The sequence below is a fragment of the Syngnathus floridae genome, chromosome 22 (genome assembly GCF_059516105.1).
Source record: "Syngnathus floridae isolate MCC-2025c chromosome 22, RoL_Sflo_1.0, whole genome shotgun sequence".
Lineage (NCBI taxonomy): Eukaryota > Metazoa > Chordata > Actinopteri > Syngnathiformes > Syngnathidae > Syngnathus > Syngnathus floridae.
The window spans coordinates 574327-595623 of record NC_142434.1 but is presented as its reverse complement, the minus strand read 5'-3'; the positions used below and the strand labels follow the sequence as shown (position 1 = coordinate 595623).

At 55.1% G+C, this 21297-nt stretch overlaps 4 protein-coding genes across 7 annotated transcripts; all 4 read left to right on the top strand.

Moving 5' to 3' along the window:
• The first annotated feature begins 59 nt into the window (after positions 1–59).
• cct2 (chaperonin containing TCP1, subunit 2 (beta)) lies at positions 60–3969 on the top strand. The gene is made up of 16 exons (XM_088366783.1): positions 60–213; positions 879–953; positions 1036–1101; positions 1208–1319; positions 1404–1480; positions 1615–1727; positions 1846–2048; positions 2107–2207; positions 2297–2424; positions 2559–2662; positions 2727–2846; positions 2972–3100; positions 3177–3280; positions 3357–3456; positions 3527–3668; positions 3749–3969. The coding sequence occupies exons 1-16, from the start codon at positions 211–213 to the stop codon at positions 3777–3779; spliced, it is 1608 nt and encodes a 535-aa protein (XP_088222909.1). The 5' UTR covers positions 60–210; the 3' UTR covers positions 3780–3969.
• A 138-nt stretch (positions 3970–4107) lies between these two features.
• Positions 4108–6251, top strand: nots (nothepsin). The gene is made up of 9 exons (XM_088366802.1): positions 4108–4251; positions 4317–4497; positions 4649–4766; positions 4899–5017; positions 5095–5294; positions 5370–5498; positions 5597–5741; positions 5866–5964; positions 6035–6251. Exons 1-9 carry the CDS (start codon positions 4187–4189, stop codon positions 6203–6205), a joined length of 1227 nt encoding a protein of 408 aa, XP_088222928.1. The 5' UTR covers positions 4108–4186; the 3' UTR covers positions 6206–6251.
• Positions 6252–6523: 272 nt separating this feature from the next.
• On the top strand, positions 6524–7985 carry LOC148379004 (uncharacterized). The gene is made up of 6 exons (XM_088366814.1): positions 6524–6683; positions 7041–7203; positions 7272–7373; positions 7443–7568; positions 7646–7687; positions 7771–7985. Exons 2-6 carry the CDS (start codon positions 7048–7050, stop codon positions 7867–7869), a joined length of 525 nt encoding a protein of 174 aa, XP_088222940.1. The 5' UTR covers positions 6524–6683; positions 7041–7047; the 3' UTR covers positions 7870–7985.
• Positions 7974–21253, top strand: shank3b (SH3 and multiple ankyrin repeat domains 3b). Of its 4 annotated transcripts, XM_088366737.1 has the most exons (31): positions 7974–8224; positions 8301–8357; positions 8601–8751; positions 8923–9020; positions 10860–11047; positions 12472–12643; positions 12796–12999; positions 13082–13153; positions 13234–13342; positions 13420–13571; positions 13639–13768; positions 13888–13925; positions 14026–14142; positions 14282–14359; positions 14426–14492; positions 14579–14798; positions 14881–15050; positions 15128–15241; positions 15315–15390; positions 15465–15547; positions 15630–15754; positions 15819–15951; positions 16028–16108; positions 16227–16244; positions 16429–16559; positions 16625–16718; positions 16798–17325; positions 17451–17735; positions 17825–18929; positions 19064–19090; positions 19307–21253. In XM_088366737.1, the coding sequence occupies exons 6-31, from the start codon at positions 12476–12478 to the stop codon at positions 19893–19895; spliced, it is 4914 nt and encodes a 1637-aa protein (XP_088222863.1). In that variant the 5' UTR covers positions 7974–8224; positions 8301–8357; positions 8601–8751; positions 8923–9020; positions 10860–11047; positions 12472–12475; the 3' UTR covers positions 19896–21253. The 4 variants fall into 4 exon arrangements, with proteins under 4 accessions (XP_088222863.1, XP_088222864.1, XP_088222865.1 ...); XM_088366738.1 differs by lacking the exon at positions 16227–16244 and having other exon boundaries at positions 7975–8224; XM_088366739.1 differs by lacking the exon at positions 19064–19090 and having other exon boundaries at positions 7976–8224.
• The last annotated feature ends 44 nt before the right edge of the window (positions 21254–21297 follow it).

The window sequence follows — 21297 nt, the reverse complement described above, 5'->3', positions numbered from 1 at the left end:
TCAACTTGTTTATTTCGTTATAATTCTTTTTTGTTAATAGATGAATCGACTTGGCAGTTATTTAATGAGACGTTTTGGGAAGATTGAATTATTCCACTTAGTGTCCAGTAGACGGCAGCAAAGCGCAGCACACTTCTAATCTGCAGTAGAGGAAGACACGAAGAAGTCGTTCATCCCCTTTTCCTCTGTCCACCCTAAAACGCAGACATCATGGTGAGTTTCGATTTTTTTATTCTCTTTTATTAACCTTAAAAAGACCAATAGAACCGAAAGCAGAATTTCCGCTAAAGTCAAGCATACTGAGAGGCACCTTTGGAAGATGACATCGCACCCGCGTCTTGCCTCTGTTAGCTCTCCGTTAGCTGGTGATGCTAACCGGCGAGCACATGGGCGTATCAGTACGCTAGTGACTAAGATGATGCTAACTACTGGTAGCTCTTCGCCGTGATTATATTTTTACATTTCAATGTCCGTTCACTTTGTTATTAATTGGCTTAAGATGAAGTGGTTTTTGTGCATTTTGTTTAGCTTTCATAGTTCTCTGGCCGACTCGGCTAAAGCTAGTCGTTTTGCCTTTGTGGCTGTCAGTCAGAGCCTCAGTAAGGGATGGGAGGTAAAATATGGGTAAGATGTGAAGAAACTGGTGAAATACTGCGTTGCATCATGTACTGCTTGTAAGATTTTCTTCTTGGATGTTCGTTGGCAGGAACGTTTTGTCATTTTATTATCTTTTCTCGAAGCTTCTCTCGGGTGCGGCGTTCAGGGGTGCTCGGATTTATTGGCTTTTGAGTGTTTTGTATTTTCTTTTTAGAATATATTGTTCAGCAGTTTCCTGCAACCAATAATTGTTGTGAATTTGCATGATGTTTTTTCTGCAGGCTTCCCTTTCGATGGCCCCGGTTAACATCTTCAAACAAGGAGCTGATGAAGAAAAAGCAGAAACTGCGCGTCTGGTGCGTGTATTTATGCTTTATCTCCAAATTGGGGGGAAACGGTCAATGTTAAGCTCACAACGATTTGAACTTGTCCCTGCAGTCGTCATTTGTGGGGGCCATTGCCATTGGAGATCTGGTGAAAAGCACCCTGGGACCCAAAGGCATGGTGAGTTCATTTGTTTTTCTTCCAGCTTGGTGCTAACGTGTCATGCAAAATGCCATTGATGAGCGAATGGAACATAAACTCAGCTCATGTGCATTCTGGTTTTCAGGACAAGATCCTGCTGGGCGGCGGCAAAAGCGGCTCGGTGACGGTGACCAACGACGGCGCCACCATCCTCAAGGCCATCGGCGTTGACAACCCTGCCGCCAAAGTTCTGGTTGGTGAGTTAAAACACCTGGCGAGGGTCTCAAGCGTGCACATCTACGGGGAGGTTATGGACCTTTTGTTCATGTGTACGTCCACAGACATGTCAAAGGTTCAAGACGACGAAGTCGGTGACGGGACCACTTCTGTCACCGTTCTGGCGGCCGAGCTTCTCCGGGTAAGAACCTGTCCAGTTTTAGTTTCAGAGGCCTCATTTTATTGTGCGTAAGGTGGAATACAGAATTTTAATACACCGAGAGCCGGATGTACACTTCCTAGACCGGCGTAACACACTTCCTCTTTGACTGACAGGAGGCAGAGCTTCTGATCGCCAAGAAGATCCACCCGCAGACGATAATCTCTGGGTGGAGGAAGGCCACGCAGGTAGCCAGAGATGCCTTGAGGGAGGCGGCTGTGGACCACAGGTGCTCTGCTCCGATTGGCTCTTGAAATTATTCGGTCGGCCAGGCGTGGCTATTCAGCATATCTCATCTCCAAATTTTGCTTTGTTTTTTCTTCTCGACGGGCTGCGTGTTTCCGTAGCAACGACACAGCCCGCTTCCAAGAGGACCTCCTGAACATTGCGCGCACCACGCTGTCCTCCAAGCTGCTGACCCACCACAAGGATCACTTTTCCCAGCTGGCCGTAGACGCCGTCTTGAGGCTGAAGGGCTCCGGCAACCTGGAGGCCATCCACGTCATCAAGAAGCTCGGCGGCAGCCTCACCGATTCCTACCTGGACGAAGGTGAACGAGCGCACCCGAAGGCGGCAAAGCTGATACTGATACCGCTTTGTTTGTTCAGGCTTCCTGCTGGACAAGAAGATCGGCGTGAACCAACCCAAGAGGCTGGAAAACGCCAACATCCTCATCGCCAACACGGGCATGGATACGGACAAGATCAAGGTGGGTGATGGACGGACGGACGCACGGCCAGCGTCAAAGAAGATGAAGAGATGGGGCCGAGATGACCTCGCCGATTCTCGTCCCTGCAGATCTTTGGCTCGAGGGTCCGCGTGGACTCCACGGCCAAGGTGGCTGAGATCGAGCTGGCCGAGAAGGAGAAGATGAAGGAGAAGGTGGAGCGCATCCTCAAGCATGGGATCAATTGCTTCATCAACAGGTCACTCAGCGATCCATCCTCGCTACTCCTGTTTGTTTGTTTTTTTGCCACTGACCAATTTGTGGGGAAAATACGAATTTGGACATCACGGGTTGACCATATACAGAAATGTCATGTGTGCGTTGACTCGGCAGGCAGCTGATCTACAACTACCCCGAGCAGCTCTTCGCTCAGGCCGGCGTCATGGCCATCGAGCACGCCGACTTTGCCGGCGTGGAGCGCCTGGCCCTCGTCACGGGTACGTGACCTCGCTGCGATATCATCGCTTGAGCCCGATCTTGAAAAGTGCGCGTGCGCCGTAGGCGGCGAGATCACGTCGACGTTCGAGCATCCTGAGCTGGTGCGGCTGGGCCACTGCAAACTCATCGAGGAGGTGATGATCGGCGAGGACATGCTCATCCACTTCTCGGGCGTCGCCATGGGTACGCACATGAAAAGCCCTTTTTCCCCCGCATGCCAGTTTTTTTTTTCTTTTCATAATCGAATGCGCTAGTGCAATACGAAATCCGTCAATCCCACCGACTAAAGCCGAGTTGTGTCGGTGCAGGTGAAGCGTGCACCATCGTGCTGCGAGGAGCCACTCAGCAGATTCTGGACGAGGCGGAACGCTCGCTGCACGACGCCCTGTGCGTGCTGGCGCAGACCGTCAAGGAGCCGCGCACCGTCTACGGAGGAGGTAAAGAAAAAAAAAAGTTCTCCCTGGCATAAAAAAAGAAAAAAGAATTCATGCCGTTGCGGTATTGTGTGTTGAGGCTGCTCCGAGATGCTGATGGCCAAGGTGGTGAGCGATTTGGCCAACAAGACGCCGGGCAAGGAAGCGGTCGCCATGGAGTCCTTTGCCAAGGCTTTGAGGATGGTAAAAAAAAGTTCAAAAGGCTTGCTAAATCGATGAATGGAAAGGTGATTTATTTATTTAATGCTTTCCTTCTCAGCTGCCCACCATCATCGCAGACAATGCCGGCTACGACAGCGCCGACCTGGTGGCCCAACTGCGCGCGGCGCACCAGGACAACAAGACCACCTTTGGTTTGAGTGAGTGGACCCACGAGAGCGCTTAAGATGGAGGAAGTTCCCCGACTGAGCACTTTTGGTTTGCCCGCAGACATGTGGGAGGGCACAGTGGGCGACATGGCGGCTCTGGGCGTGACCGAGTCTTTCCAGGTGAAGCGTCAGGTGCTGCTGAGCGCCTCCGAAGCGGCCGAGATGATCCTGAGGGTGGACAACATCATCAAAGCGGCGCCCAGGTCAGTCACGCGCATAAGTGGACACCGGACGGATGCGCAAATGGACTCGCTGACGCCACGTCCGTCTTGTTTGATTGCAGGAAGAGAGTTCCTGACCACCATCCGTGTTAGATGAAGACCGCCATCTTTATTTATCGGTGTACTCCAACAAAAAAAAAAATTCCTTCTTCTGTAGTGGGAGCACTTTTTGGCAGGCTAGCGTTAGCTGCTACTGCTCGTGTTAGCCATTGGTCCGCAACGCATCTTTTTGAATGGTTTTCTTTGGTTTTGTTGACGCAAATAAAAACGAAGGTCACATCAAGTCGCAATCAGCATCATTATTATAATTTGTTCATTTCCCGAATGACTTCTTTTATAAAAGGCAGCAGAAATGTTGTTGTTTTCACGCTGAAACAATCCCAAATGTCAGCGAGTCAACACAAACGGTCGCGCGTATTGATCGGGACCCCCTCCGACGTTGGCTGATAAGCTGGCGCACGTCTGTCGCTCACCATTGTGCAGCGGACGCCGCGGACACGATGGACGCCCTGAAGGTGCTGCTACTTTTCCTCCTGGGCGCCTCCACTGGTCTGGCTCTCTTAAGGTAACAAAACATGCGACTATGACATCTCGCCGGGTATGAAAGACCTCCGTTCCGACATCGGGCAGGGTTCCTCTACAACGGGGGCGCTCCATTCGCTCGCAGCTGCGCGCCGACGGCGTGCTGCAGGACTTCCTGCGCGAGCACCATCCCGACGCCTTCAGTCGGCGCTACGCCCATTGCTACCCCGCCGGGACGCCTTCGCTGCGTCTGGGACGCACCAGCCAGAAGCTCTACAACTTCATGGATGTAAGCGCGAGCTGGTGCAATCTGTGATCAACTCCAAAAGTTTCAGCAAATGAGCATTTCCATATTAAGGACAAACATTGTCTATGAATAATGATGTCATTCTTAATTGTGCAAGCTGACGGGAATTTTTTTAATTTTTGTTTCCAATCAGGCTCAGTACTTTGGTCAGATTAGCCTCGGGTCTCCAGAACAGAACTTCTCTGTGGTTTTTGACACCGGCTCAGCGGACCTCTGGGTGCCGTCGTCGTACTGCGTCAGCCAGGCCTGTGGTAACACGCACAGACACACACAGACACACACACACATGTCACGGCTTGACCCGCGTTTGTATCTCTGAAGTGTCAGAGCGGTTTGACCGTGTGAGATGATAAGAGGTCAGTAACCTGCGTGCGCGTTTGCAGCGGTGCACAAACGTTTCCGAGCGTTCGAGTCTTCTTCGTACAGCCACGATGGCCGAAGCTTCGGCATCCATTACGGATCGGGTCATCTGCTCGGGGTCATGGCCAGAGACACGCTCAAGGTTGACGCCGGTCCTCTCCCGCCGTCTCGCGGACCGAGAGATAAATGTCCCGCCCGCGTGTGCGTGTTTCTGCGCAGATGGGCGAGATGAGCGTGCCGAGCCAGGAGTTCGGCGAGTCGGTGTACGAGCCGGGCTCCACTTTCGTGGTGGCGCGCTTCGACGGCGTGCTGGGGATGGCCTATCCCCGGTTGGCCGAAATCCTGGGGAACCCCGTCTTCGACAACATGATGACGCATAACAACATGGACCAGCCCGTCTTTTCCTTCTACCTCAGCAGGTCAAATTCTGTCTTAATTCTGCGGACGGCCCGTTGAACCGACAACTGACGGAAACGGTCACTGGCGTCCCGCAGGCAGTCAGGTAGCTCTCGAGACGTGGACGGCCATCTCCTGCTGGGCGGCACGGACGAGGCTTTGTACGACGGACCAATCACGTGGCTTCCCGTCACCACCAAAGCATACTGGCAGATTCTTATGGACGGGTGTGACGCAAACTAGCTCTCTCACTAACTACTTCCTGGTTGCGTGTTCCTCGTGGTTCGTTACGAGAGCTTGCTGTGCGCGCGTGTGTGTGTTTCAGTGTTTCTGTCCAAGGCTTGAACTCACTGTGTCCTCGCGGCTGCGAGGCCATTGTGGACACGGGCACCTCCCTCATCGCCGGCCCCACCAATCAAATTGTCACTCTGCAGCAGCTCATCGGGGCCACGCCCACCAGCATCGGCGAGGTCGGTGCGGCCGTCAGTGTGTTTGCGTGTACTTCTGCCAGTGTGGATGTGATTTCTCGATACAGCCATCTGTGACCTCATTTCAGCTCACCCAACTGTTTATGTTTTTGCGCCCGCTTGTCAGTTCTTCATCGACTGCACCAGGTTGTCGAGCTTGCCTCACGTGACGTTCGTTTTGGGCGGAAACGAGTTCACGCTGACGGCCGAAGACTACGTCAGGAAGGTGAGGAAGGTCCCGGGGAGCGACCAAGCGCTTCGGCCCCGTCACTCTTGTCCTCCTTTGCCGCCGTCAGGAGATGCTGGAGGACAGAGAGCTGTGCCTGAGCGGCTTCCAGGCCATTGACATCGTTTCGCCTCAGGGCCCGCTGTGGATCCTTGGAGACGTCTTCCTCACCAAGTTCTACAGCATCTTCGATAGAGGGAACGACCGCGTGGGCTTGGCCCCCGCTCGCCATCCTGCTTAAGTTGTGATTGGCACCAATAAAGGCTAACATTCTCAAAGGTTTTCAATCGTGCATATGAGAGTGTCGATTGTTTGCGTGAAAGAGAGGTTCAGAAATGTGTGAGAGCAATTTGTGTGAAAGGGGTTTTTACGCGTGAGAGAGTGTTTCACATGATTGGTTGCATTTTCACCATTAATGGATAAGGTAGACGTAATTATTTTTTCATTCATTTTCTGTTTTTTGACTTTCAAGCAGAGTGAGACGTCTTTCCAGGGCGCAGAAACAGCACAGAGTGATGCACTTACCGATCATTTGGAGTGTCCAACTATCTATGGTCAGTTTTGCCGCGCTCATTCCTCCACTTCCGGATGCCTCGTCGCCTGACGTCAGACTGCGGTGGTTTTCGCGGCAAACTCAAGTGCACGGTCCCCTTCGTCCGTTGACAAATAAACCCGAAGCGTCTAAAATCTCTCCAAAACAGACGTATACAAATTTGGTTGTGAGTAACCTGACTATTCCTTGTTGTGTTTGTACGTTAACTACAACCAGAGAACCAGTTAGCTTGTTGTTGCTATGACAGCTAGCATCTTTAGCATTAGCGACACCTGCTAGCTAGGTTAGCTACCTCGTTGTTAATCACCCGTCTTGTGTTATATTGATAACCTTTACACTTGATAATATGCTTCAAAATGTTATAAAAAGAAGTTGCACAATCTTTTATGATACTGTATGGACCAAATGTATGTAAGTTTACATTTTTCCTTGGGACGTTTTCTTCCTGAAATCGACACTAATGTTTATGTACGGGTGGTGGCACTATATTGATGGTGTCATTGCTTGCTGTGCACGTGCTCAGTGGCGACATGCAGTCCAACGTGGAGATCAAGGCCAAAGTCAGCCAGCCGCTGCAGTTTGCCAAGCTGGCGTCCCAGCTCAGCCAGTCGGAAGGCAGCGTCATCAGGCAGCACGACACCTTCTTTCACAGCCGCCGAGGACGACTCAAACTGCGAGACTTCACGGTCCGTCCGTCGCCGTCGCTCTGAAGGAGACGCTTCAACGCGCGTCTGTTGTGCTGCTTTCCGTTAAGGACGGCTCGGGTCAGCTGATCTTCTACGACCGTCCCGACACAGACGGACCCAAACTGTCCCGATACTCCATCAGCCCCACCTCGGACCCGCCCGGCCTCAGGGTACAAACATTTTTTTTTTTGGTGTGTTTCCGCATTCTGTGTGCGTTTACGCCTCACGTTTGTGCCCAGGCTGTGCTGTCCGACGCCCTTGGCGTGAAAGGGGAAGTGCGTAAGGAGCGGCGTCTCTACATGATCGGTCAAACGCGGGTGCACCTGGACTCAGTGGAGGGCTTGGGACACTACATGGAACTGGAGGTCTCATTCACTAGATTTGATTGTATTTCTGAAAAATGAGCCTGGGGCAGCTCCTCGTGCCTCCAACTTGTCTGTAGGTGGTGATGCGTCCGACCCAGACGCTGGAGGACGGCCAGCAGGTGCGCTTGCTTTTTTTTTTTTTTTAATTTAAACCGGTGTGTTGGGGGTCTGCTCGTCATGGCTCATCTTTTTGTGGTGGCAGGTCGCTGAGGGTCTGATGGAGCAGTTGGGCGTGACTAAAGAGAGTCTGGCGACGGGGGCCTACGTGGACCTGCTGCTGGAGGGACGCACGGACACGTAAATTTTTTGTTTTTAACAAAACAAATCGACTGTGTTCAGTTGACAGCTGCTTCATGAACGCATCTTGCTAAATCATTGGTTAGTTCGTTATCATGAAATAAATTGTTATGAAAATGAGCTGAATGTGCTTTCTTGTCACTCACTTTGACAGACAAATAGTCACAACTTGTTTAGGCAAGACTTTGTTCCTACTCGTATCATTAATATAATGATAAGTGACAAATTACAAAGACTTTGGGTTCTGTGTGATAACTGACATGGTTGTCATGGCAACTGGCTCAACTGGGGAAAAGAAGATGTGGACTATCAAAAACATCCAGCAGAGGGCGCTGTAACACAGTAGCTGCAAGACGCCAGTGAGTATCTTGTTTTATTTTTTACAGCCAAAGTGTTTTGGATAAAGTACAACAATCTGTTTTTATTTTTTTTTAGAAATTGATCAAATATATCCTTGGAGGGATCCTGACCACGGCAGCCATGTTGCTCCAGGCAAGTCGACTGACTAAGAAAAGTCAAATGTTAAATTGATTCTTTTATTGAGTGGACAATCTACTAAAACACACGCACAGTGTTTTTATTGTGTTTACTTCAGCGGAGATTGAGTAATATTATTTTTGGCAAAGTGACAAAGCAGCCTCTCATCTCAAGGCACCATTGTACTTTGGTAGTAGCGGCACGGGAGTAATTTCAAATGGAGTCGGCTTGAGTATTTTATTTCCCATCATGCACCAGGTGAGCTGTGATAGGCCGGAGAGGGCTTCCCCCTCCCTTGCTGTTCCGGTGCATCGTCGTCATGGCAACGGGGCCGCTCCTCCACACCCACGCCGATCACCCCGATTCTGTGGAAGCCAGCGAGCGAGGGGAAGAAAAAAAAGAGAGAGAGGTGTGTTTTCAGTCCCACGCATTGGAGTGGGAGATAACGTGCGCATGCTCGTGTGTGTGTGCGCGTGTGTGTGTGTGTGTGTGAGTGAGTGAGTGTGTGCGTGGGCTGAAGCGACCAGCCTTCCACTCATTCCTGCTTCTTCCTCTCTCCTCTTCATCTTCTCGTCTCCAGATACTCCTCCTCCATCATCCTCCTCCTCCTCTTCTTTTTTTTTTTCTTTTCCCCCTCTATCAGTCATCAGGATGGAGAAGAAGTCGCTGCTCTGCTGGGTGAGTCTCCCGCCGCTCACCAGCGTTTGCGCGAGTGCCATCATGTCGGCGTCATGAGAGCTGCTAGTTTGAGTCTGCAACTTTTTGGGGGGAGACTTTTTTGGGCGAGGGTCTCCTTGCTTTCCTTGTCTCCTTCACTTGTCTCCATGTGCCATGTGCTCTGGTGGGCGTGGCCTGCCATCATTAGGGTCGAGCTGGCGCCAGGTAAGATGATTGTCAACGGAGGAGTTTCTTCAAGTGGAACTCTTCAATTGCACTTCTGTGAGGGGACAGCTTTTCTGTAAATGCGCTGCCCCCTGCTGCTTTGGAGGCCTCCGTCTTCCTCTTGGCTTGTGTCCTTTCCTAGCGCCTCACTCCCTCCATTGCTCCTCTGCCTCTGAATTTACTCGAACACCTCATTTCATCACCTCCTCAATTTCATTTGTCACCTGCCTGCTTCTTGTACTTCTCCTTCCCCGTTTTCTTCACCTCCTCTCCTTTTCGTTCCTTTGCTCCCTCTCTCGCCTATTTGTTTCTCTTGGCTCCTCATCTCCATTGTCACCTCCTTGTCCTTTGACTCTCCTCCTCCTTTCCCATTGACCTCATTTGCTCTTATTCTTCCATTTTGCTTGTTCCTACTTTTCTCCCGCATCTGCTTGCTTTTCTTGACTTCTCCTCTTCCCTTGCCTCCTCCCCCATCCTTCTCTTGACTCCTCTTCACTTCTTTTTCCTGACTCCTCACATCTCCATCGGCTTGGACTTCCTCACCGCCTCCTTTGCCAACTCTCGGTTTCCTCGCCTCCTCTTCGTACTTCCTCTCGTTGCTGGCATGATTTAATTCTGTTCTCCTTTCTGGTTGCCTTGTCTTCTTAGCCCTGACTTTTTTTTTTTTTCTTCCCCTCCCTACTTTTTCTTTTTTTCCAGCATCCCCTCATCATCTTGTGCCTGCGCGTGTGTGTGTTACATAAGTGCGGCAGTGAGTGTGTAGGCCGCGGTCTATCTAAGAGCTGATCTGCTGCTCATGCTAGGAGGCAAAAAAGACCACTTCAAGCAGGAAGTGTCTCTCCTTGGCACATCACGTGGTTGTCATGGTAACGTGGCAGTCTTCAGAGACAATTGAACGTCTCGTGTCCGCCGGGTTTTTTGCGAGAACAACAAGCGTCCACGCTTGAGCCGCTAGCGATGTGAGAAACTTGACAAGATTGTGTGTGTTTGAGGAAGGGAGGGAGGGAGAGAACATTGGGTCTCATCAGCTCCTGCCATTGGTTGCCATGGTAATGGGCAAGGGGAGCTACATTTCCAGCACGCACACGGATATGCGACCGCGGGCCCGTCGGGTCGGGATCAGCGTCGGAACGGCGTGTCTTTAAAGTTTTGCTTGAAGTTCAACTTTCATTTCGCGCAACATCCAGACGTGAATGTGGATCACATCTGCATCGAGATCTTCTCTTCCAACTTCCCAAATGTCACAACATGTAGCTTGTCGTGGCCGAAACGTGCGCGTGTGCGCGTCTTATCAGAGTGTTCCAGCTTCTCACCTTTTCCTTCCTGACGTCCGTTCCTTCGCCCACACACACGGGAAACAGGAAGTGTGACTCACAGGAAGTTGTTGGGATCTTTGCAGAGTGCTGAGATTCATTTAGCTTGTTCATGTAGCATCATCATGTTTTTTTCCACAATTGTTGAATGCTTAAAAGGTGAGCTTTTTTGACTTTGAGCTCATGGCAAGTTAGCATTTAGCGACCAAGTTAGCATCCCAAACTATATGACTGCTTGTGTCTGAAAATGGCCTCCACCAACCCGCTGCTTTTGTCCCCCTCCCACATCCTGGCGCCCGCCTCCCCCCATCTTCCTCTCCAGGATGGGCCGACCAGCTCCCACAATAGCGTCTGAAAGTCTCCGCGCCCGCCGCCCTCCACCTGAGGCCTCTCGACCGCATCCCGGACCTCCGGACCGCAAGCGAGCGCATCGCAAGCAGATCGAAAGCCTGAAGCGGGCTTGGGATCAGATCGCTCTTCTGAAAAGTTTGATGGGAGTTCTGCCAAAAGGTAGGTGACTTTGTGGCCTCTTGGTCCCAACGAGCTTCACTATTTTTCACCTCGTTGTGGATAAAGAAGAGTTTGAGTGTCGAATCGGCGACGTCCGAGCCCGCGGTTGTTCTGCCAGCGGGATGACATCATACGCGAGAGCTCGCTCGCTCGCTCGCTCTTTCGGGCCGCTGCTGATTATTCACTTGAGGAGCGTCGTCGGCCTTGTACGCGACAATGCGGGAAAGTCGGCCGGCCGCCTGGCTCCTCATCACTTATGCAAGAGTCTGACTCAAGTGTTGTCAACGGCCCAAAATAAAGCACTTGCACCTGGAGAGTCGGAGGACGCCTCGCTTCCTGTCTGCTCCGGCGGGGGGGGGGCTCCCAAAACATTTTGGGGTCCAGAGGAAAATTGTTACCAATTCTAACGCCAAGTAATCAGGACCACAAATGCATAAAAGAATGAAAAAATTGTCCCCAAAGTACAATGCTAACAAATTAGTTTTTTGTTAATGCAATCAAAAACAGAACATAACTGATCACAAAAAAGATTTTATGGAGCCCGAAGCTGCGACTCGTAAGAGTCATACTTCCCCCTTCGGAAAGTAAGCGCCACGTTGTCTGGCGGAGCAGCTGCAAGCTTTGCTCCCCCAAAATCCCTCCGCAAACACATGGCCAGGGCGAACGGCGCGCGTGCGCCCGCCCGCCCGCCCGCCATTTGATGATGTCCCAGATGTGTCAGAGCCGGACGGAAAAAGAGCCAGAGTCAGCAGGTAGGATGTAGTTTTCGCCACGGCGAACTGCGAAAATTTGTTCAGCCGCGTTGCCATAGCAACAGCGAGCATGTCGAATGAACGAACGAACGCGCGCGCACGAGCGAGCGCACCGAGAGTGACACAGTGAGGTTAGCACAGGATTCCCTGCCATTGCAGTTGCCATGACAACCCGCCACTCGCGCCCTCGCCGATTCACCGGCAAGCGGGCGGGCGGGCGGCCGTTCAATTCGGGGCTTTATCAAGTGACTGCTCGGGGTCGTCTTCGTTAACGGCGAGTGGAGTCGCGGGAAGTCCAGAAGTGCTGCTGTTGTGCTTTGCGAGTGACGGACGCGGCGATGCGGTCGCGTGACCAACTATCCTCGGAAATGATCCGACCCTGGATTCTTAGCGCGACTCCGTTTCCTTGGAGTTGAAAAACAGGAAGTGATGTAACATTCCACAGCCATTATTAGCAACGCAGAAGGCGGTGGTCCAATGATGCCGAGCGACATGACCAAAACACTCAAGTGAAAGTCAAAGTTCACCTGTGAAGCTTGAAAGCATTAGCGACCAAAGCTAGCAAATATTAATATCTGCCACATAGCCGCCCGGGGAGTGATGTGGGTGGCGGCGGAGGAGGCGTGTCTTAGCCGCGGTGTGACCGACCGGGAGCCACTTCCTGTCTTACAGCCACATGCCTCTGAGTCCGGCCGCTGACACCAAACATGATCGCCCACGCCAACAGGCGGTTACTAACGGCAACGCGACAGGCTCTCCCGTCGCCCGGGACGACGACGCGGAGGACATACCCTCTGGAAACAGCATCGTGGTCCGCATCGGCATCCCGGACCTGCAGCAGACGGTAACGGACACACACACATACACACACACACACACACGTGCTGGCTAGCCGGACGGACCAGGAGGACGCGGCGGCGGCGACGGTGGCGGCGAGGCCAAGGTGAGCAAGTGAGGCGTCTAACATTTGTGTGTGTGCGTCTGTGGCTCTCTCAGAAGTGTTTGCGGCTGGACCCAGAGTTACCCGTTTGGACCAGTAAGCAGAGGGTTCTGGTCACCTTGACTCAGTCTCTGTCGGATGTTTTGAACTATGGTCTCTTCCAGCCGGCGTTCAACGGCCGAGCTGGCAAGTTTCTTGACGAGGAGCGACTTTTGAAAGAGTACCCTCTCCCCCCCATCACGCCCATTCCGTACCTCGAGGTGCGCAGCCCAAACGAAGGAGCCGGCCATTGTTTTTTGTACTAACGTTGACCCCATGCGGGCTTCCCGTGTTGTCTTGCAGTTCCGTTATAAACGCAGAATTTACACGCAGACTTACGTAGACGACAAGCAGCTGGCCAAGCTGCACACCAAAGTAGGCCCGAGAATTTTGCAACGAGACCACGCTTGAGCCCAAACCCCGCGCTCACCCACGCACGCCTTTGTCCGTCTCAGGCCAACCTGAAGCGATTCATGGAACACGTCCACCAGAAGAACGTGGAGAAGGTTTCCAAATGGCTGGAAAAAGGCCTCGATCCAAACTTCCACGACTCCGACAGCGGCGGTGTGTAAACGTCGCCTCCGAGTTTTCCTGTATGTGGACGAACGGCGGACGTAAACGGCCGCCACGTCTCGTCGCAGAGTGTCCTCTGACGCTGGCCGTCCAGTTGGAGGAGAGCTGCGAGCTGATCAAAGTTCTCCGCAGCGGCGGCGCTCACCTGGACTTTCGCACCAGGGACGGAATCACCGCTCTGCATCGGGCCGTCATGTGCCGAAACAGCGCCGCGCTCACCGTGAGGACGTTGCGCGCCGCCACCGCCGGCCCGCCTTGGTGCGTGACACGTTTGCGCTACTTTGCAGACGCTGCTGGACTTGGGAGCGTCTCCGGACTACAAGGACAGCAGGGGTCTGACTCCCCTCTATCATTCCGCCATGGTGGGCGGCGCCCCCTACTGCTGCGAGCTGCTACTTCAGGACCACGCCACACTAGGTACTCGAAATGTCGACTTTGGAGCCTTCCCGAATTCTTTCCTCGAAACTCGGCTTGTCGGTGTCGGGCCGACGAAAAGACCGATAAAAGGTTTTGATAAAAGGTTGTCATGGTTACAGGCATGACCGACGAGAACGGATGGCAGGAAATCCACCAGGTGACGAGCACTCACTGGCACGCACCCACGCACGCACACGTGCGCTCAATCACGGCGACAATTATACGTACAGATTTAGTAATCGTGCGTGCGTGTTTAGGCGTGTCGCCATGGCAACGTGCAGCACTTGGAGCACCTGCTGTTCTACGGGGCTGACATGAGCTCCCAGAATGCATCGGGAAATACCGCGCTGCACCTCTGCGCTCTCTACAATCAGGTAGGAGGCTGACTGCTACCGGGCCGCCCTCTAGCGGACAACATTTGCAATGCAACTCAGAAACGTCTGACGTGAAAGCTGCGTTCAAAAGTGAGTAAGATGTTTGACACGTGCCCGTCACGGGTGTCCCCGCCCGCAGGACAGTTGTGCTCGAGTGTTGCTTTTCCGAGGAGCCAACAAGGACGTCAAGAACTACAACAACCAGACTGCCTTTCAGGTCAGATGAGTGGCTGCAACACAGCAGTAGTTTGAGTTTCCTTTCAAGGAATGTATGTCTGCGTAGGTCGCCATCATCGCCGGGAATTTCGACTTGGCCGAAATCATCAAGATCCACAAAACTTCGGATGTTGGTGAGGGCCGCACAGATACTTGAGTCATCGGTTCAGCGCAAATGAAATTTGGAGCGCTGAGACTGTGCACGCGCGCTCGCACGCAGTTCCCTTCCGAGAGTCTCCGTCGTACACCAAGCGGCGCCGGCTGGGAGCCCTCAGGTCCCCGGCAGGAAACGGTCTGTCGTCGCCGCGCTCTCTGATTCGCTCGGTCAGCGACAACGCCCTGGAAAGCCCCGCCTCCTCCCCCGGACCCTCCCTGCAAAGCTTGGAAACGCACCTGGACACGCACACGCACTCGTTACGGCGACACGCGCGCCGCCTCAGGTGAGGGAGGGAGGGAGGGAGCCGACCAATTAGGATTTGATCAAAAATATCGCAATATATCCCATTTTCTTGTCGCGTCCAGCCCGAGCGGTCACGCGGAGAGCAGCCCGCCGTCGTCGCCGCCCCTCACGCCGCAGCTGAGGAAGAAGCGGCTGTACAGCGCCGTGCCGGGACGCACCTTTATCGCCACGCGCTCCCACGTGCCCCAGGGGTCCGGAGAGATCCAGCTGCACCGCGGCGAGAGGGTGAAAGGTCAGCAAAGTTTGCGACGAGCCTCCCCCCCCACCCGCCTCCTCGCCATCCTCACCGTTCTTATTTTGCATCCGCAGTTCTGTCCATCGGCGAAGGCGGATACTGGGAAGGGAACGTGAAAGGAAGAACGGGCTGGTTTCCCGCCGACTGCGTTGAAGAAGTTCAGATGAGGCACTACGACCCCAGACTGGGTAAATGGTTCTGGCATGTCAACAAAGCCGTCTTTGAGCCGCCACGTTGTTCAAAATGGCCAACGTGTTTCAGAGACGAGGGAAGACCGCACCAAGCGACTTTTCAGACACTACACGGTGGGCTCGTACGACAACTACACCTCGTACAGGTGAAGAGTCGCCGAGCGAGAACGGCGCTTTTAGCGTCCGACCGTCGCTCACGACTCCACGGCGTCCTTTTCAGCGACTACGTGATCGAGGAGAAGATGGCCGTGCTGCAGAAGAGAGAGAGCGAGGGATTCGGCTTCGTCCTGCGGGGAGCCAAAGGTGGGTGGGCCGCCCGTTTCGGGGCTCTCGGCTACGGCGGGGAGCTCCTCGCATCACCCGTCCCGTTTTGTGTCGTCGCAAGCCGAGACCCCCATCGAGGAGTTCGCCCCCACGCCGGCGTTCCCCGCCCTGCAGTACCTGGAGTCCGTGGACCAAGGCGGCGTGGCCTGGAGAGCCGGCCTCCGTACCGGAGACTTCCTCATCGAGGTTCGCTCGCTACGTTTATTGAGGCGGGCGCCAATGGGCAAAATGAAAATCAAACGGTGCGCAGGTGAACGGCGCCGACGTGGTCAAAGTCGGCCATCGCCAGGTGGTGGCGCTCATCCGACAGGGCGGCAGCCGCCTGCTCATGAAGGTCGTGTCCGTTTCCCGCAAGTCCGACACCAACCTCATCCGAAAGAAAGGTTTGCTTTCCACGCGAGGAGACCAGGGTTGAGCGTCCTGTTCATTTCTAACCAGTTGCTGTTTTTTTTCTCCTAGCCCCTCCGCCTCCCAAGCGAGCCCCCAGTACCTCGTTGACTCTGCGGTCCAAGTCCATGACTGCTGACCTGGAGGAGATAGGTAACGCACGCACGCACAAACACACACACACACACACACACACACACACACACACACACACACACACACAGAGTTAATATGAAAATGGAATTGTTGACTTTTTCCAACCCACGTGCAGCCCGGAGGAGGCGCTTTGGTGAGTCGTTATCGTCAAGGTCACGTTGTGTGTCGGTCAAAGTTCTTCTGTTTGTGTGTGTGGAAATAATTCCACTGGTGTGCTTTTGTGAAGGCCGTTCTTTCTCCACGCGGCCGCCATGTTGCCCGTGCCGTCCGTGCAAGCGGTTCACGATCCCAAAACGTCACTGTTGTGCGTCCTGCAGAGAAACTGGACGAGATGTTGGCGGGGAACACGCAGGAAGTGGTCCTGCGCTCGCGGCCCGCCGATGACTTCAGAGCGGCCACGGTGAAGCAGAGGCCCACCAGCCGGAGAATCACTCAGGCCGAGATTAACGTAAGCTTCGCCCCGGAGCCCATCCCAGCCAATACGCCTTTGGATTGATTGTGTGCGGCGTGCAGTCGTTGTTTGAGCGTCAGGGTCTGGTCCCGCCCTCCGCCCCGGAGAAGAGCACCATGGCGCTGCCCCGAGGAATGTCCAGAACCAAAAGTTTTGGTGAGACGTTTTTAGTCCCAAGAGGAGGTTGCTAGGAAAGGCAATTGACTTGTCACCGCGGTTACCACCCTACGTACAGGCGCTCCCGAGGATGACCGCATCTCCGCTCTGATCCACGAAAGTCGCTTCCCTCGCAGCTCCTCTCTGAGCGACAGCTTCATCCCGCCGCCTCCCCAGACGGCGCCGCCCCCGCCGCCCTCGCCGCTCTTCCTCCTGGACTCGGGGCCTCCGCCTTCCTTCCTCCCCCCTCCTCCCCCCGCCCGGGGCGAGGGCCTGAGCCGGTCCAGCTTCAAACCGGGAGCCGAGCCCAGGCTGCAGGAGCTCTCGGACGCTCCGTCCAGGAGCCACGCCGAGCGTCAGAGGAAGGCGCGCTCCATGATCATCCTGCAGGACACGCCGCCTCCGCTGCAGCCGGAGATGCACGTGTCCTCCTCGCACACTTCCACGCTGTCTCTCCACGCCGTCGCCCTGGGACACTCGCCGCTGTCACGCCGTCGAGGGCGACCCATTGAAAATCCTTACGCCAACGTGGGACAGCAGGCCCCCCCGGCCAAGCCTCAGAGGAGGAAGTCACCTCTGCTCAAACAACTTCCAGTGGAGGAGCAAGGTAGGTGCGCCGGTCTCGAGATCAAGGCCAGATCCGGAGAGAAGATAAAAGCCAAGAGGAGATTGGCGTCCGGGCTCGTTTGTCGTCGCAAGTGACGCTCGCGCTTTCCTCCATCTTGTGCGCAGGCCTCAAAGAGCAAGACGCCAAGTCGGAGGCCAACGCACCGGGCAGCCCCAGCAGGGCCGAGCTGTACCAGCAGCAGGTTCTGTCGGAGCGCGCTCGCGTCCACGGCCGCCGCTCCTCCCTCTTCCTCTCCGTCGAGGGCGCCATCTCCGACAACCAGGCGCCCCCTCTCTTGACCCAGAGTCACTCCATGGACGACCTGGGCGAGCTTCCGCCTCCGGCGCCCGTCCTCACGCCCTCGCCGACCCCGCACACCTTCCTGCACCCGCTTACCGGCAAGCCTCTGGGTAAGAACCCCGTCGATGAATGTCATTGTGGCCGAGTGAGTCCGACGCGTGTCCCTCTCCCTCCCTCCCTCCCTCCTCCTCCTCCTCAGATCCCTCGTCGCCGCTCGCCCTGGCTCTGGCCGCACGAGAACGAGCGCTCACCGCCCGCACGCCGAGCCCCGAGCCGCGACCCAAACACACCTCGGCCTCGGGCACCCCGATCCCCACCCCGGCCGCCAGCCCCGAGGGCCGGCATAAGCGGACCCCGGTCCCCACCCCGCAGAGCAGCCCCGAGCCCCGCTCCAAGCGCGCCACCCCGCAGACCAGCCCTGAGCAGCGAAGCAAGCGCACCACCCCTCAGAGCAGCCCCGAGCTTCGCCACAAGCGCGTAACCCCGCCCCTCTTCCAAGACGGACAGGTCGAGCGTCCCGAGGCGGAGGGCGGAGTGACCTCGCCGGCGGGGCCGTCCCCCGAGCGCTGGAGACCCGTCCCCCTGGCCAACCTGGCCCACGAGAGCCACTCGGCTGCCGTCGACAGGCGTCGGAGCCTGACCGTGGGCAGCTCGGAGGAAGAAGGCGGCGCCTATACGGTGACCCTCCCGCCCGCGTTGTTGTCATCCAGCGACGAGGAGACGAGGGAGGAGCTACGTCGGATCGGGCTGGTGACGCCGCCCCCCGGTTTCGCCGCCCCGCCGTCCCCGCTGGCCGTAAGCCCGCGCCGCGGCGGCGAGGGCGACACGGGCAACCACGAGGAGGAAGCTCGCGACGGCTCGCTGCCTCCCTCCATCACCTTGGCTTCGCCTCCCGCCCCGCCCTCCCCCTCCTCGCCGCCCGCCGGCCACCCCTCCTCGGCCCTCAAACCGCGCCTGCGCTCGCCCGTCGGCCGCGGCCGCTCGGCTCTCAGGGACCCTCTGCTCAAGCAGTCGTCCGACAGCGAGCTGCTCCCGTCCTCGCCCGCCTCTCCGGCCGCCACCCGCCAGCCGCGCTACCTCTTCCAGCGCCGCTCCAAGTTGTGGGGGGGCGGCGAAGAGGAGGGCCGGCCCGCCGCGCTGGGCGGACAAGGAGGCTCCGCCTCGGCCCTGGAGCTGAGCGGCAGGGCCGAGTCGGGCTTGGACCTCGCCAACAGGCTCCACCTCCTCAACAAAGATAGCCACTCCCTGGGGGAGGAGCCCAGCCCCCTCGACCCTGGTCGCAGGTCGCCTGTAGGTGGGGCCAGGTACGTTACCTATGTGCTGCGTGCGTGCGTGCGTGCGTGTGTCGGTATGTATGTGTGCGTGTACACGTTGGACACCTAGCAGAATACAGGTTGAGGCGCGCGCGTACCGCTAAGTGTGGTTTGTGTTTTTGCAGATGTGTGGAGAGTGGAGAGAGCAAATCGTAGGTTTTTATCTCTGGTAAACACTTCTTGTTTTCGCTCGGCAACGACGCTAACATCTGCTAACCGCTAGATATGCCAATGAAGCCTAGCCAATCCTCACAAAGCTAACTGACTGTGACCAACCATGGCAAAGCTCTTTCTCTTCCTGCTGCCGCTGTCTGGCTTGACTTTATTTTGCAAAAGTCCCCCCCTAATCGTGTCATGTGATTCGGCAGGTTGTTCTCCAGCCTGGGCGAGCTGCACACCATCTCCCAGCGAGGATACGGCGCCACCTACACGGTGCGTCCGGGCAGCCGCTACCCCGTCACCCGCCGCAGCCCTTCCCCGTCGCCCTCCCCCTCGGATCGGCCGCCGGGCTCCTCGCCCTCGCCCTGCTCGGAGCGCCCGGACCTGAGCTCGGGCCGCGGTCTGACCATCCTCAAGTCGTCCAGCCTCAGCCTACCGTCGGAACCCAAGGAGGTGCGCTTCGTCATGCGCAGCGCCAGCGCTCGAACCCGTTCCCGCTCGCCTTCGCCTTCCCCGCACGCCTCGCCGTGCCCGTCGCCCGTCCTCAGCGGCCCCCTGCTGGCGCTGCGACCCTGGAGGCAGCGCCCGCTCAGCTTGTGGAACAAGTACGACGTGGGCGACTGGCTGGAGAGCGTGGGGCTGGCCGAGCACCGCCAGCGCTTCCAGGAGCACGAGATCGAAGGCTCGCACCTTCCCGCCCTCACCAAGGACGACTACGTGGAGCTGGGCGTCACGCGGCTGGGCCACCGCATCAACATCGAGCGGGCCCTCAGGCAACTCTTAGACTCCGCCACTTGACTGCCGCCGCCGCCGCCGCCATAGGTCTCCTCTCGCTTGTTTTGTCAACTCAGCTCTTTGATCGCCGCCATCGACAGACTTGTCTTCCTTGACGGGTGCGACCGAAAGAACCGGCACAATCGCGTCCATCCGTCGAGGTGATAATCTCAGCCATGGACTTTATGAAACAGGTAAGTCCCAAATCAACTCGTCCTCCCGATGGATGCTATGCTATGCTAACGTGTTAGCGCTCTGTGCGGGCCATCAAAGAGCTGATTTGACCCCCCCCCTCCCTCCAATGATTATTCTAATTCCTGAAGTATTATAGTCTTGATTTTGAATATTCCTCCATATAATGAGCTCTATGCACGCTGCACTTTGGCGTCGGGCGTCAGATGGCGGGCGCCGCCGCGTTATAGTCCCTGTAAAGCAAAAAGAAATTTCATAGATTGGAAAACAAAAGAAAGATGGGAGATGACGGCTAAATCAAGTCCTCAACTGCGTATACCATCTTTTTTTTTTCAAACACACCTAACGAAAGAAATGTGGGAATTTGCTGAACGGGGTTTTTAGCGGCAAATCGGCCAGCGAGCGCCCGACCGCCTAAGGTTGCGTAAGGTTCATTATCCTCGTCTAGATTTGACGAGCAACCGTGTGCCATTGTTGATTTTTCTTCTACTTTGACTTTTGATTTGACAATGCGCCCGCCCGGCGGCCGTCACCGTGGCGACGTGGCGCTGGAGTTCTTGGTGACTTGTCAATGTGTGTGCGCGTGCGTGTTGATTGGACATGGTGCTACAGTACATGTTGGAAGCCATCTGTACAGGAAGTAACTTCATCATCCTTAAGCCAATTGCAGCAAATCAATCTGGTCACTTTTTTTTTTCTTGAAGGCTTCTCAAAGCGATTCCATTTCCACCACAATTTGATGTTATAAATTCCTTTCACCCAAGCGCCTATCATGACAATATGAGTGGATTGGCCATGCCCCCCCCCCCCCCCCCCCCCTGCAGTATTGATCAGCTTTTCGCATTATTTTGAAGACGCCGCTAACGTGAGCTACATTTGTCGACGCTTTGCAAATTCCCACCGGGACGGACGCACACGTTTGTTTGTTTGTTTGTTTAGCAAACATCGGGCCCGTGTAGACTCCAGATAGAAAATGTAGCCAAATAGTTACTCCTCCTGTCAGTCATCAATAAGCAATAGGTGGCGATCAAGTCCTCATGTATCATCAATTGATTGATTACTGGATGGCTTTGATGTTTCTTTGTGCGCTTTTCTTTTTTCCCCACACACACACACACACACACACACACACACACACGTACACCAAACATGTTGTCATGTTTCTATTAAAGGCTCATTTACAACCTCAAGCCTCATTCGAGTCAATTAGAAATACCAACGTGATTGAACTTGA

Bases quoted from the DNA above. Each gene is read 5' to 3' on its own strand.
- nots (XM_088366802.1), top strand. From the start codon at position 4,187: ATGGACGCCCTGAAGGTGCTGCTACTTTTCCTCCTGGGCGCCTCCACT. The intron at 4,252-4,316 runs GTAACAAAACAT...GACATCGGGCAG, and splicing joins ACTGGTCTGGCTCTCTTAAG to GGTTCCTCTACAACGGGGGC. The intron at 4,767-4,898 runs GTAACACGCACA...GCGCGTTTGCAG, and splicing joins CTGCGTCAGCCAGGCCTGTG to CGGTGCACAAACGTTTCCGA.
- cct2 (XM_088366783.1), top strand. The intron at 2,425-2,558 runs GTCACTCAGCGA...TTGACTCGGCAG, and splicing joins ATCAATTGCTTCATCAACAG to GCAGCTGATCTACAACTACC. The intron at 3,457-3,526 runs GTGAGTGGACCC...GTTTGCCCGCAG, and splicing joins CAAGACCACCTTTGGTTTGA to ACATGTGGGAGGGCACAGTG.
- shank3b (XM_088366737.1), top strand. From the start codon at position 12,476: ATGCCTCTGAGTCCGGCCGCTGACACCAAACATGATCGCCCACGCCAA. The intron at 13,154-13,233 runs GTAGGCCCGAGA...TGTCCGTCTCAG, and splicing joins TGGCCAAGCTGCACACCAAA to GCCAACCTGAAGCGATTCAT. The intron at 17,326-17,450 runs GTAGGTGCGCCG...TCTTGTGCGCAG, and splicing joins ACTTCCAGTGGAGGAGCAAG to GCCTCAAAGAGCAAGACGCC.
- LOC148379004 (XM_088366814.1), top strand. From the start codon at position 7,048: ATGCAGTCCAACGTGGAGATCAAGGCCAAAGTCAGCCAGCCGCTGCAG. The intron at 7,204-7,271 runs GTCCGTCCGTCG...CTTTCCGTTAAG, and splicing joins TCAAACTGCGAGACTTCACG to GACGGCTCGGGTCAGCTGAT. The intron at 7,688-7,770 runs GTGCGCTTGCTT...TTGTGGTGGCAG, and splicing joins CGCTGGAGGACGGCCAGCAG to GTCGCTGAGGGTCTGATGGA.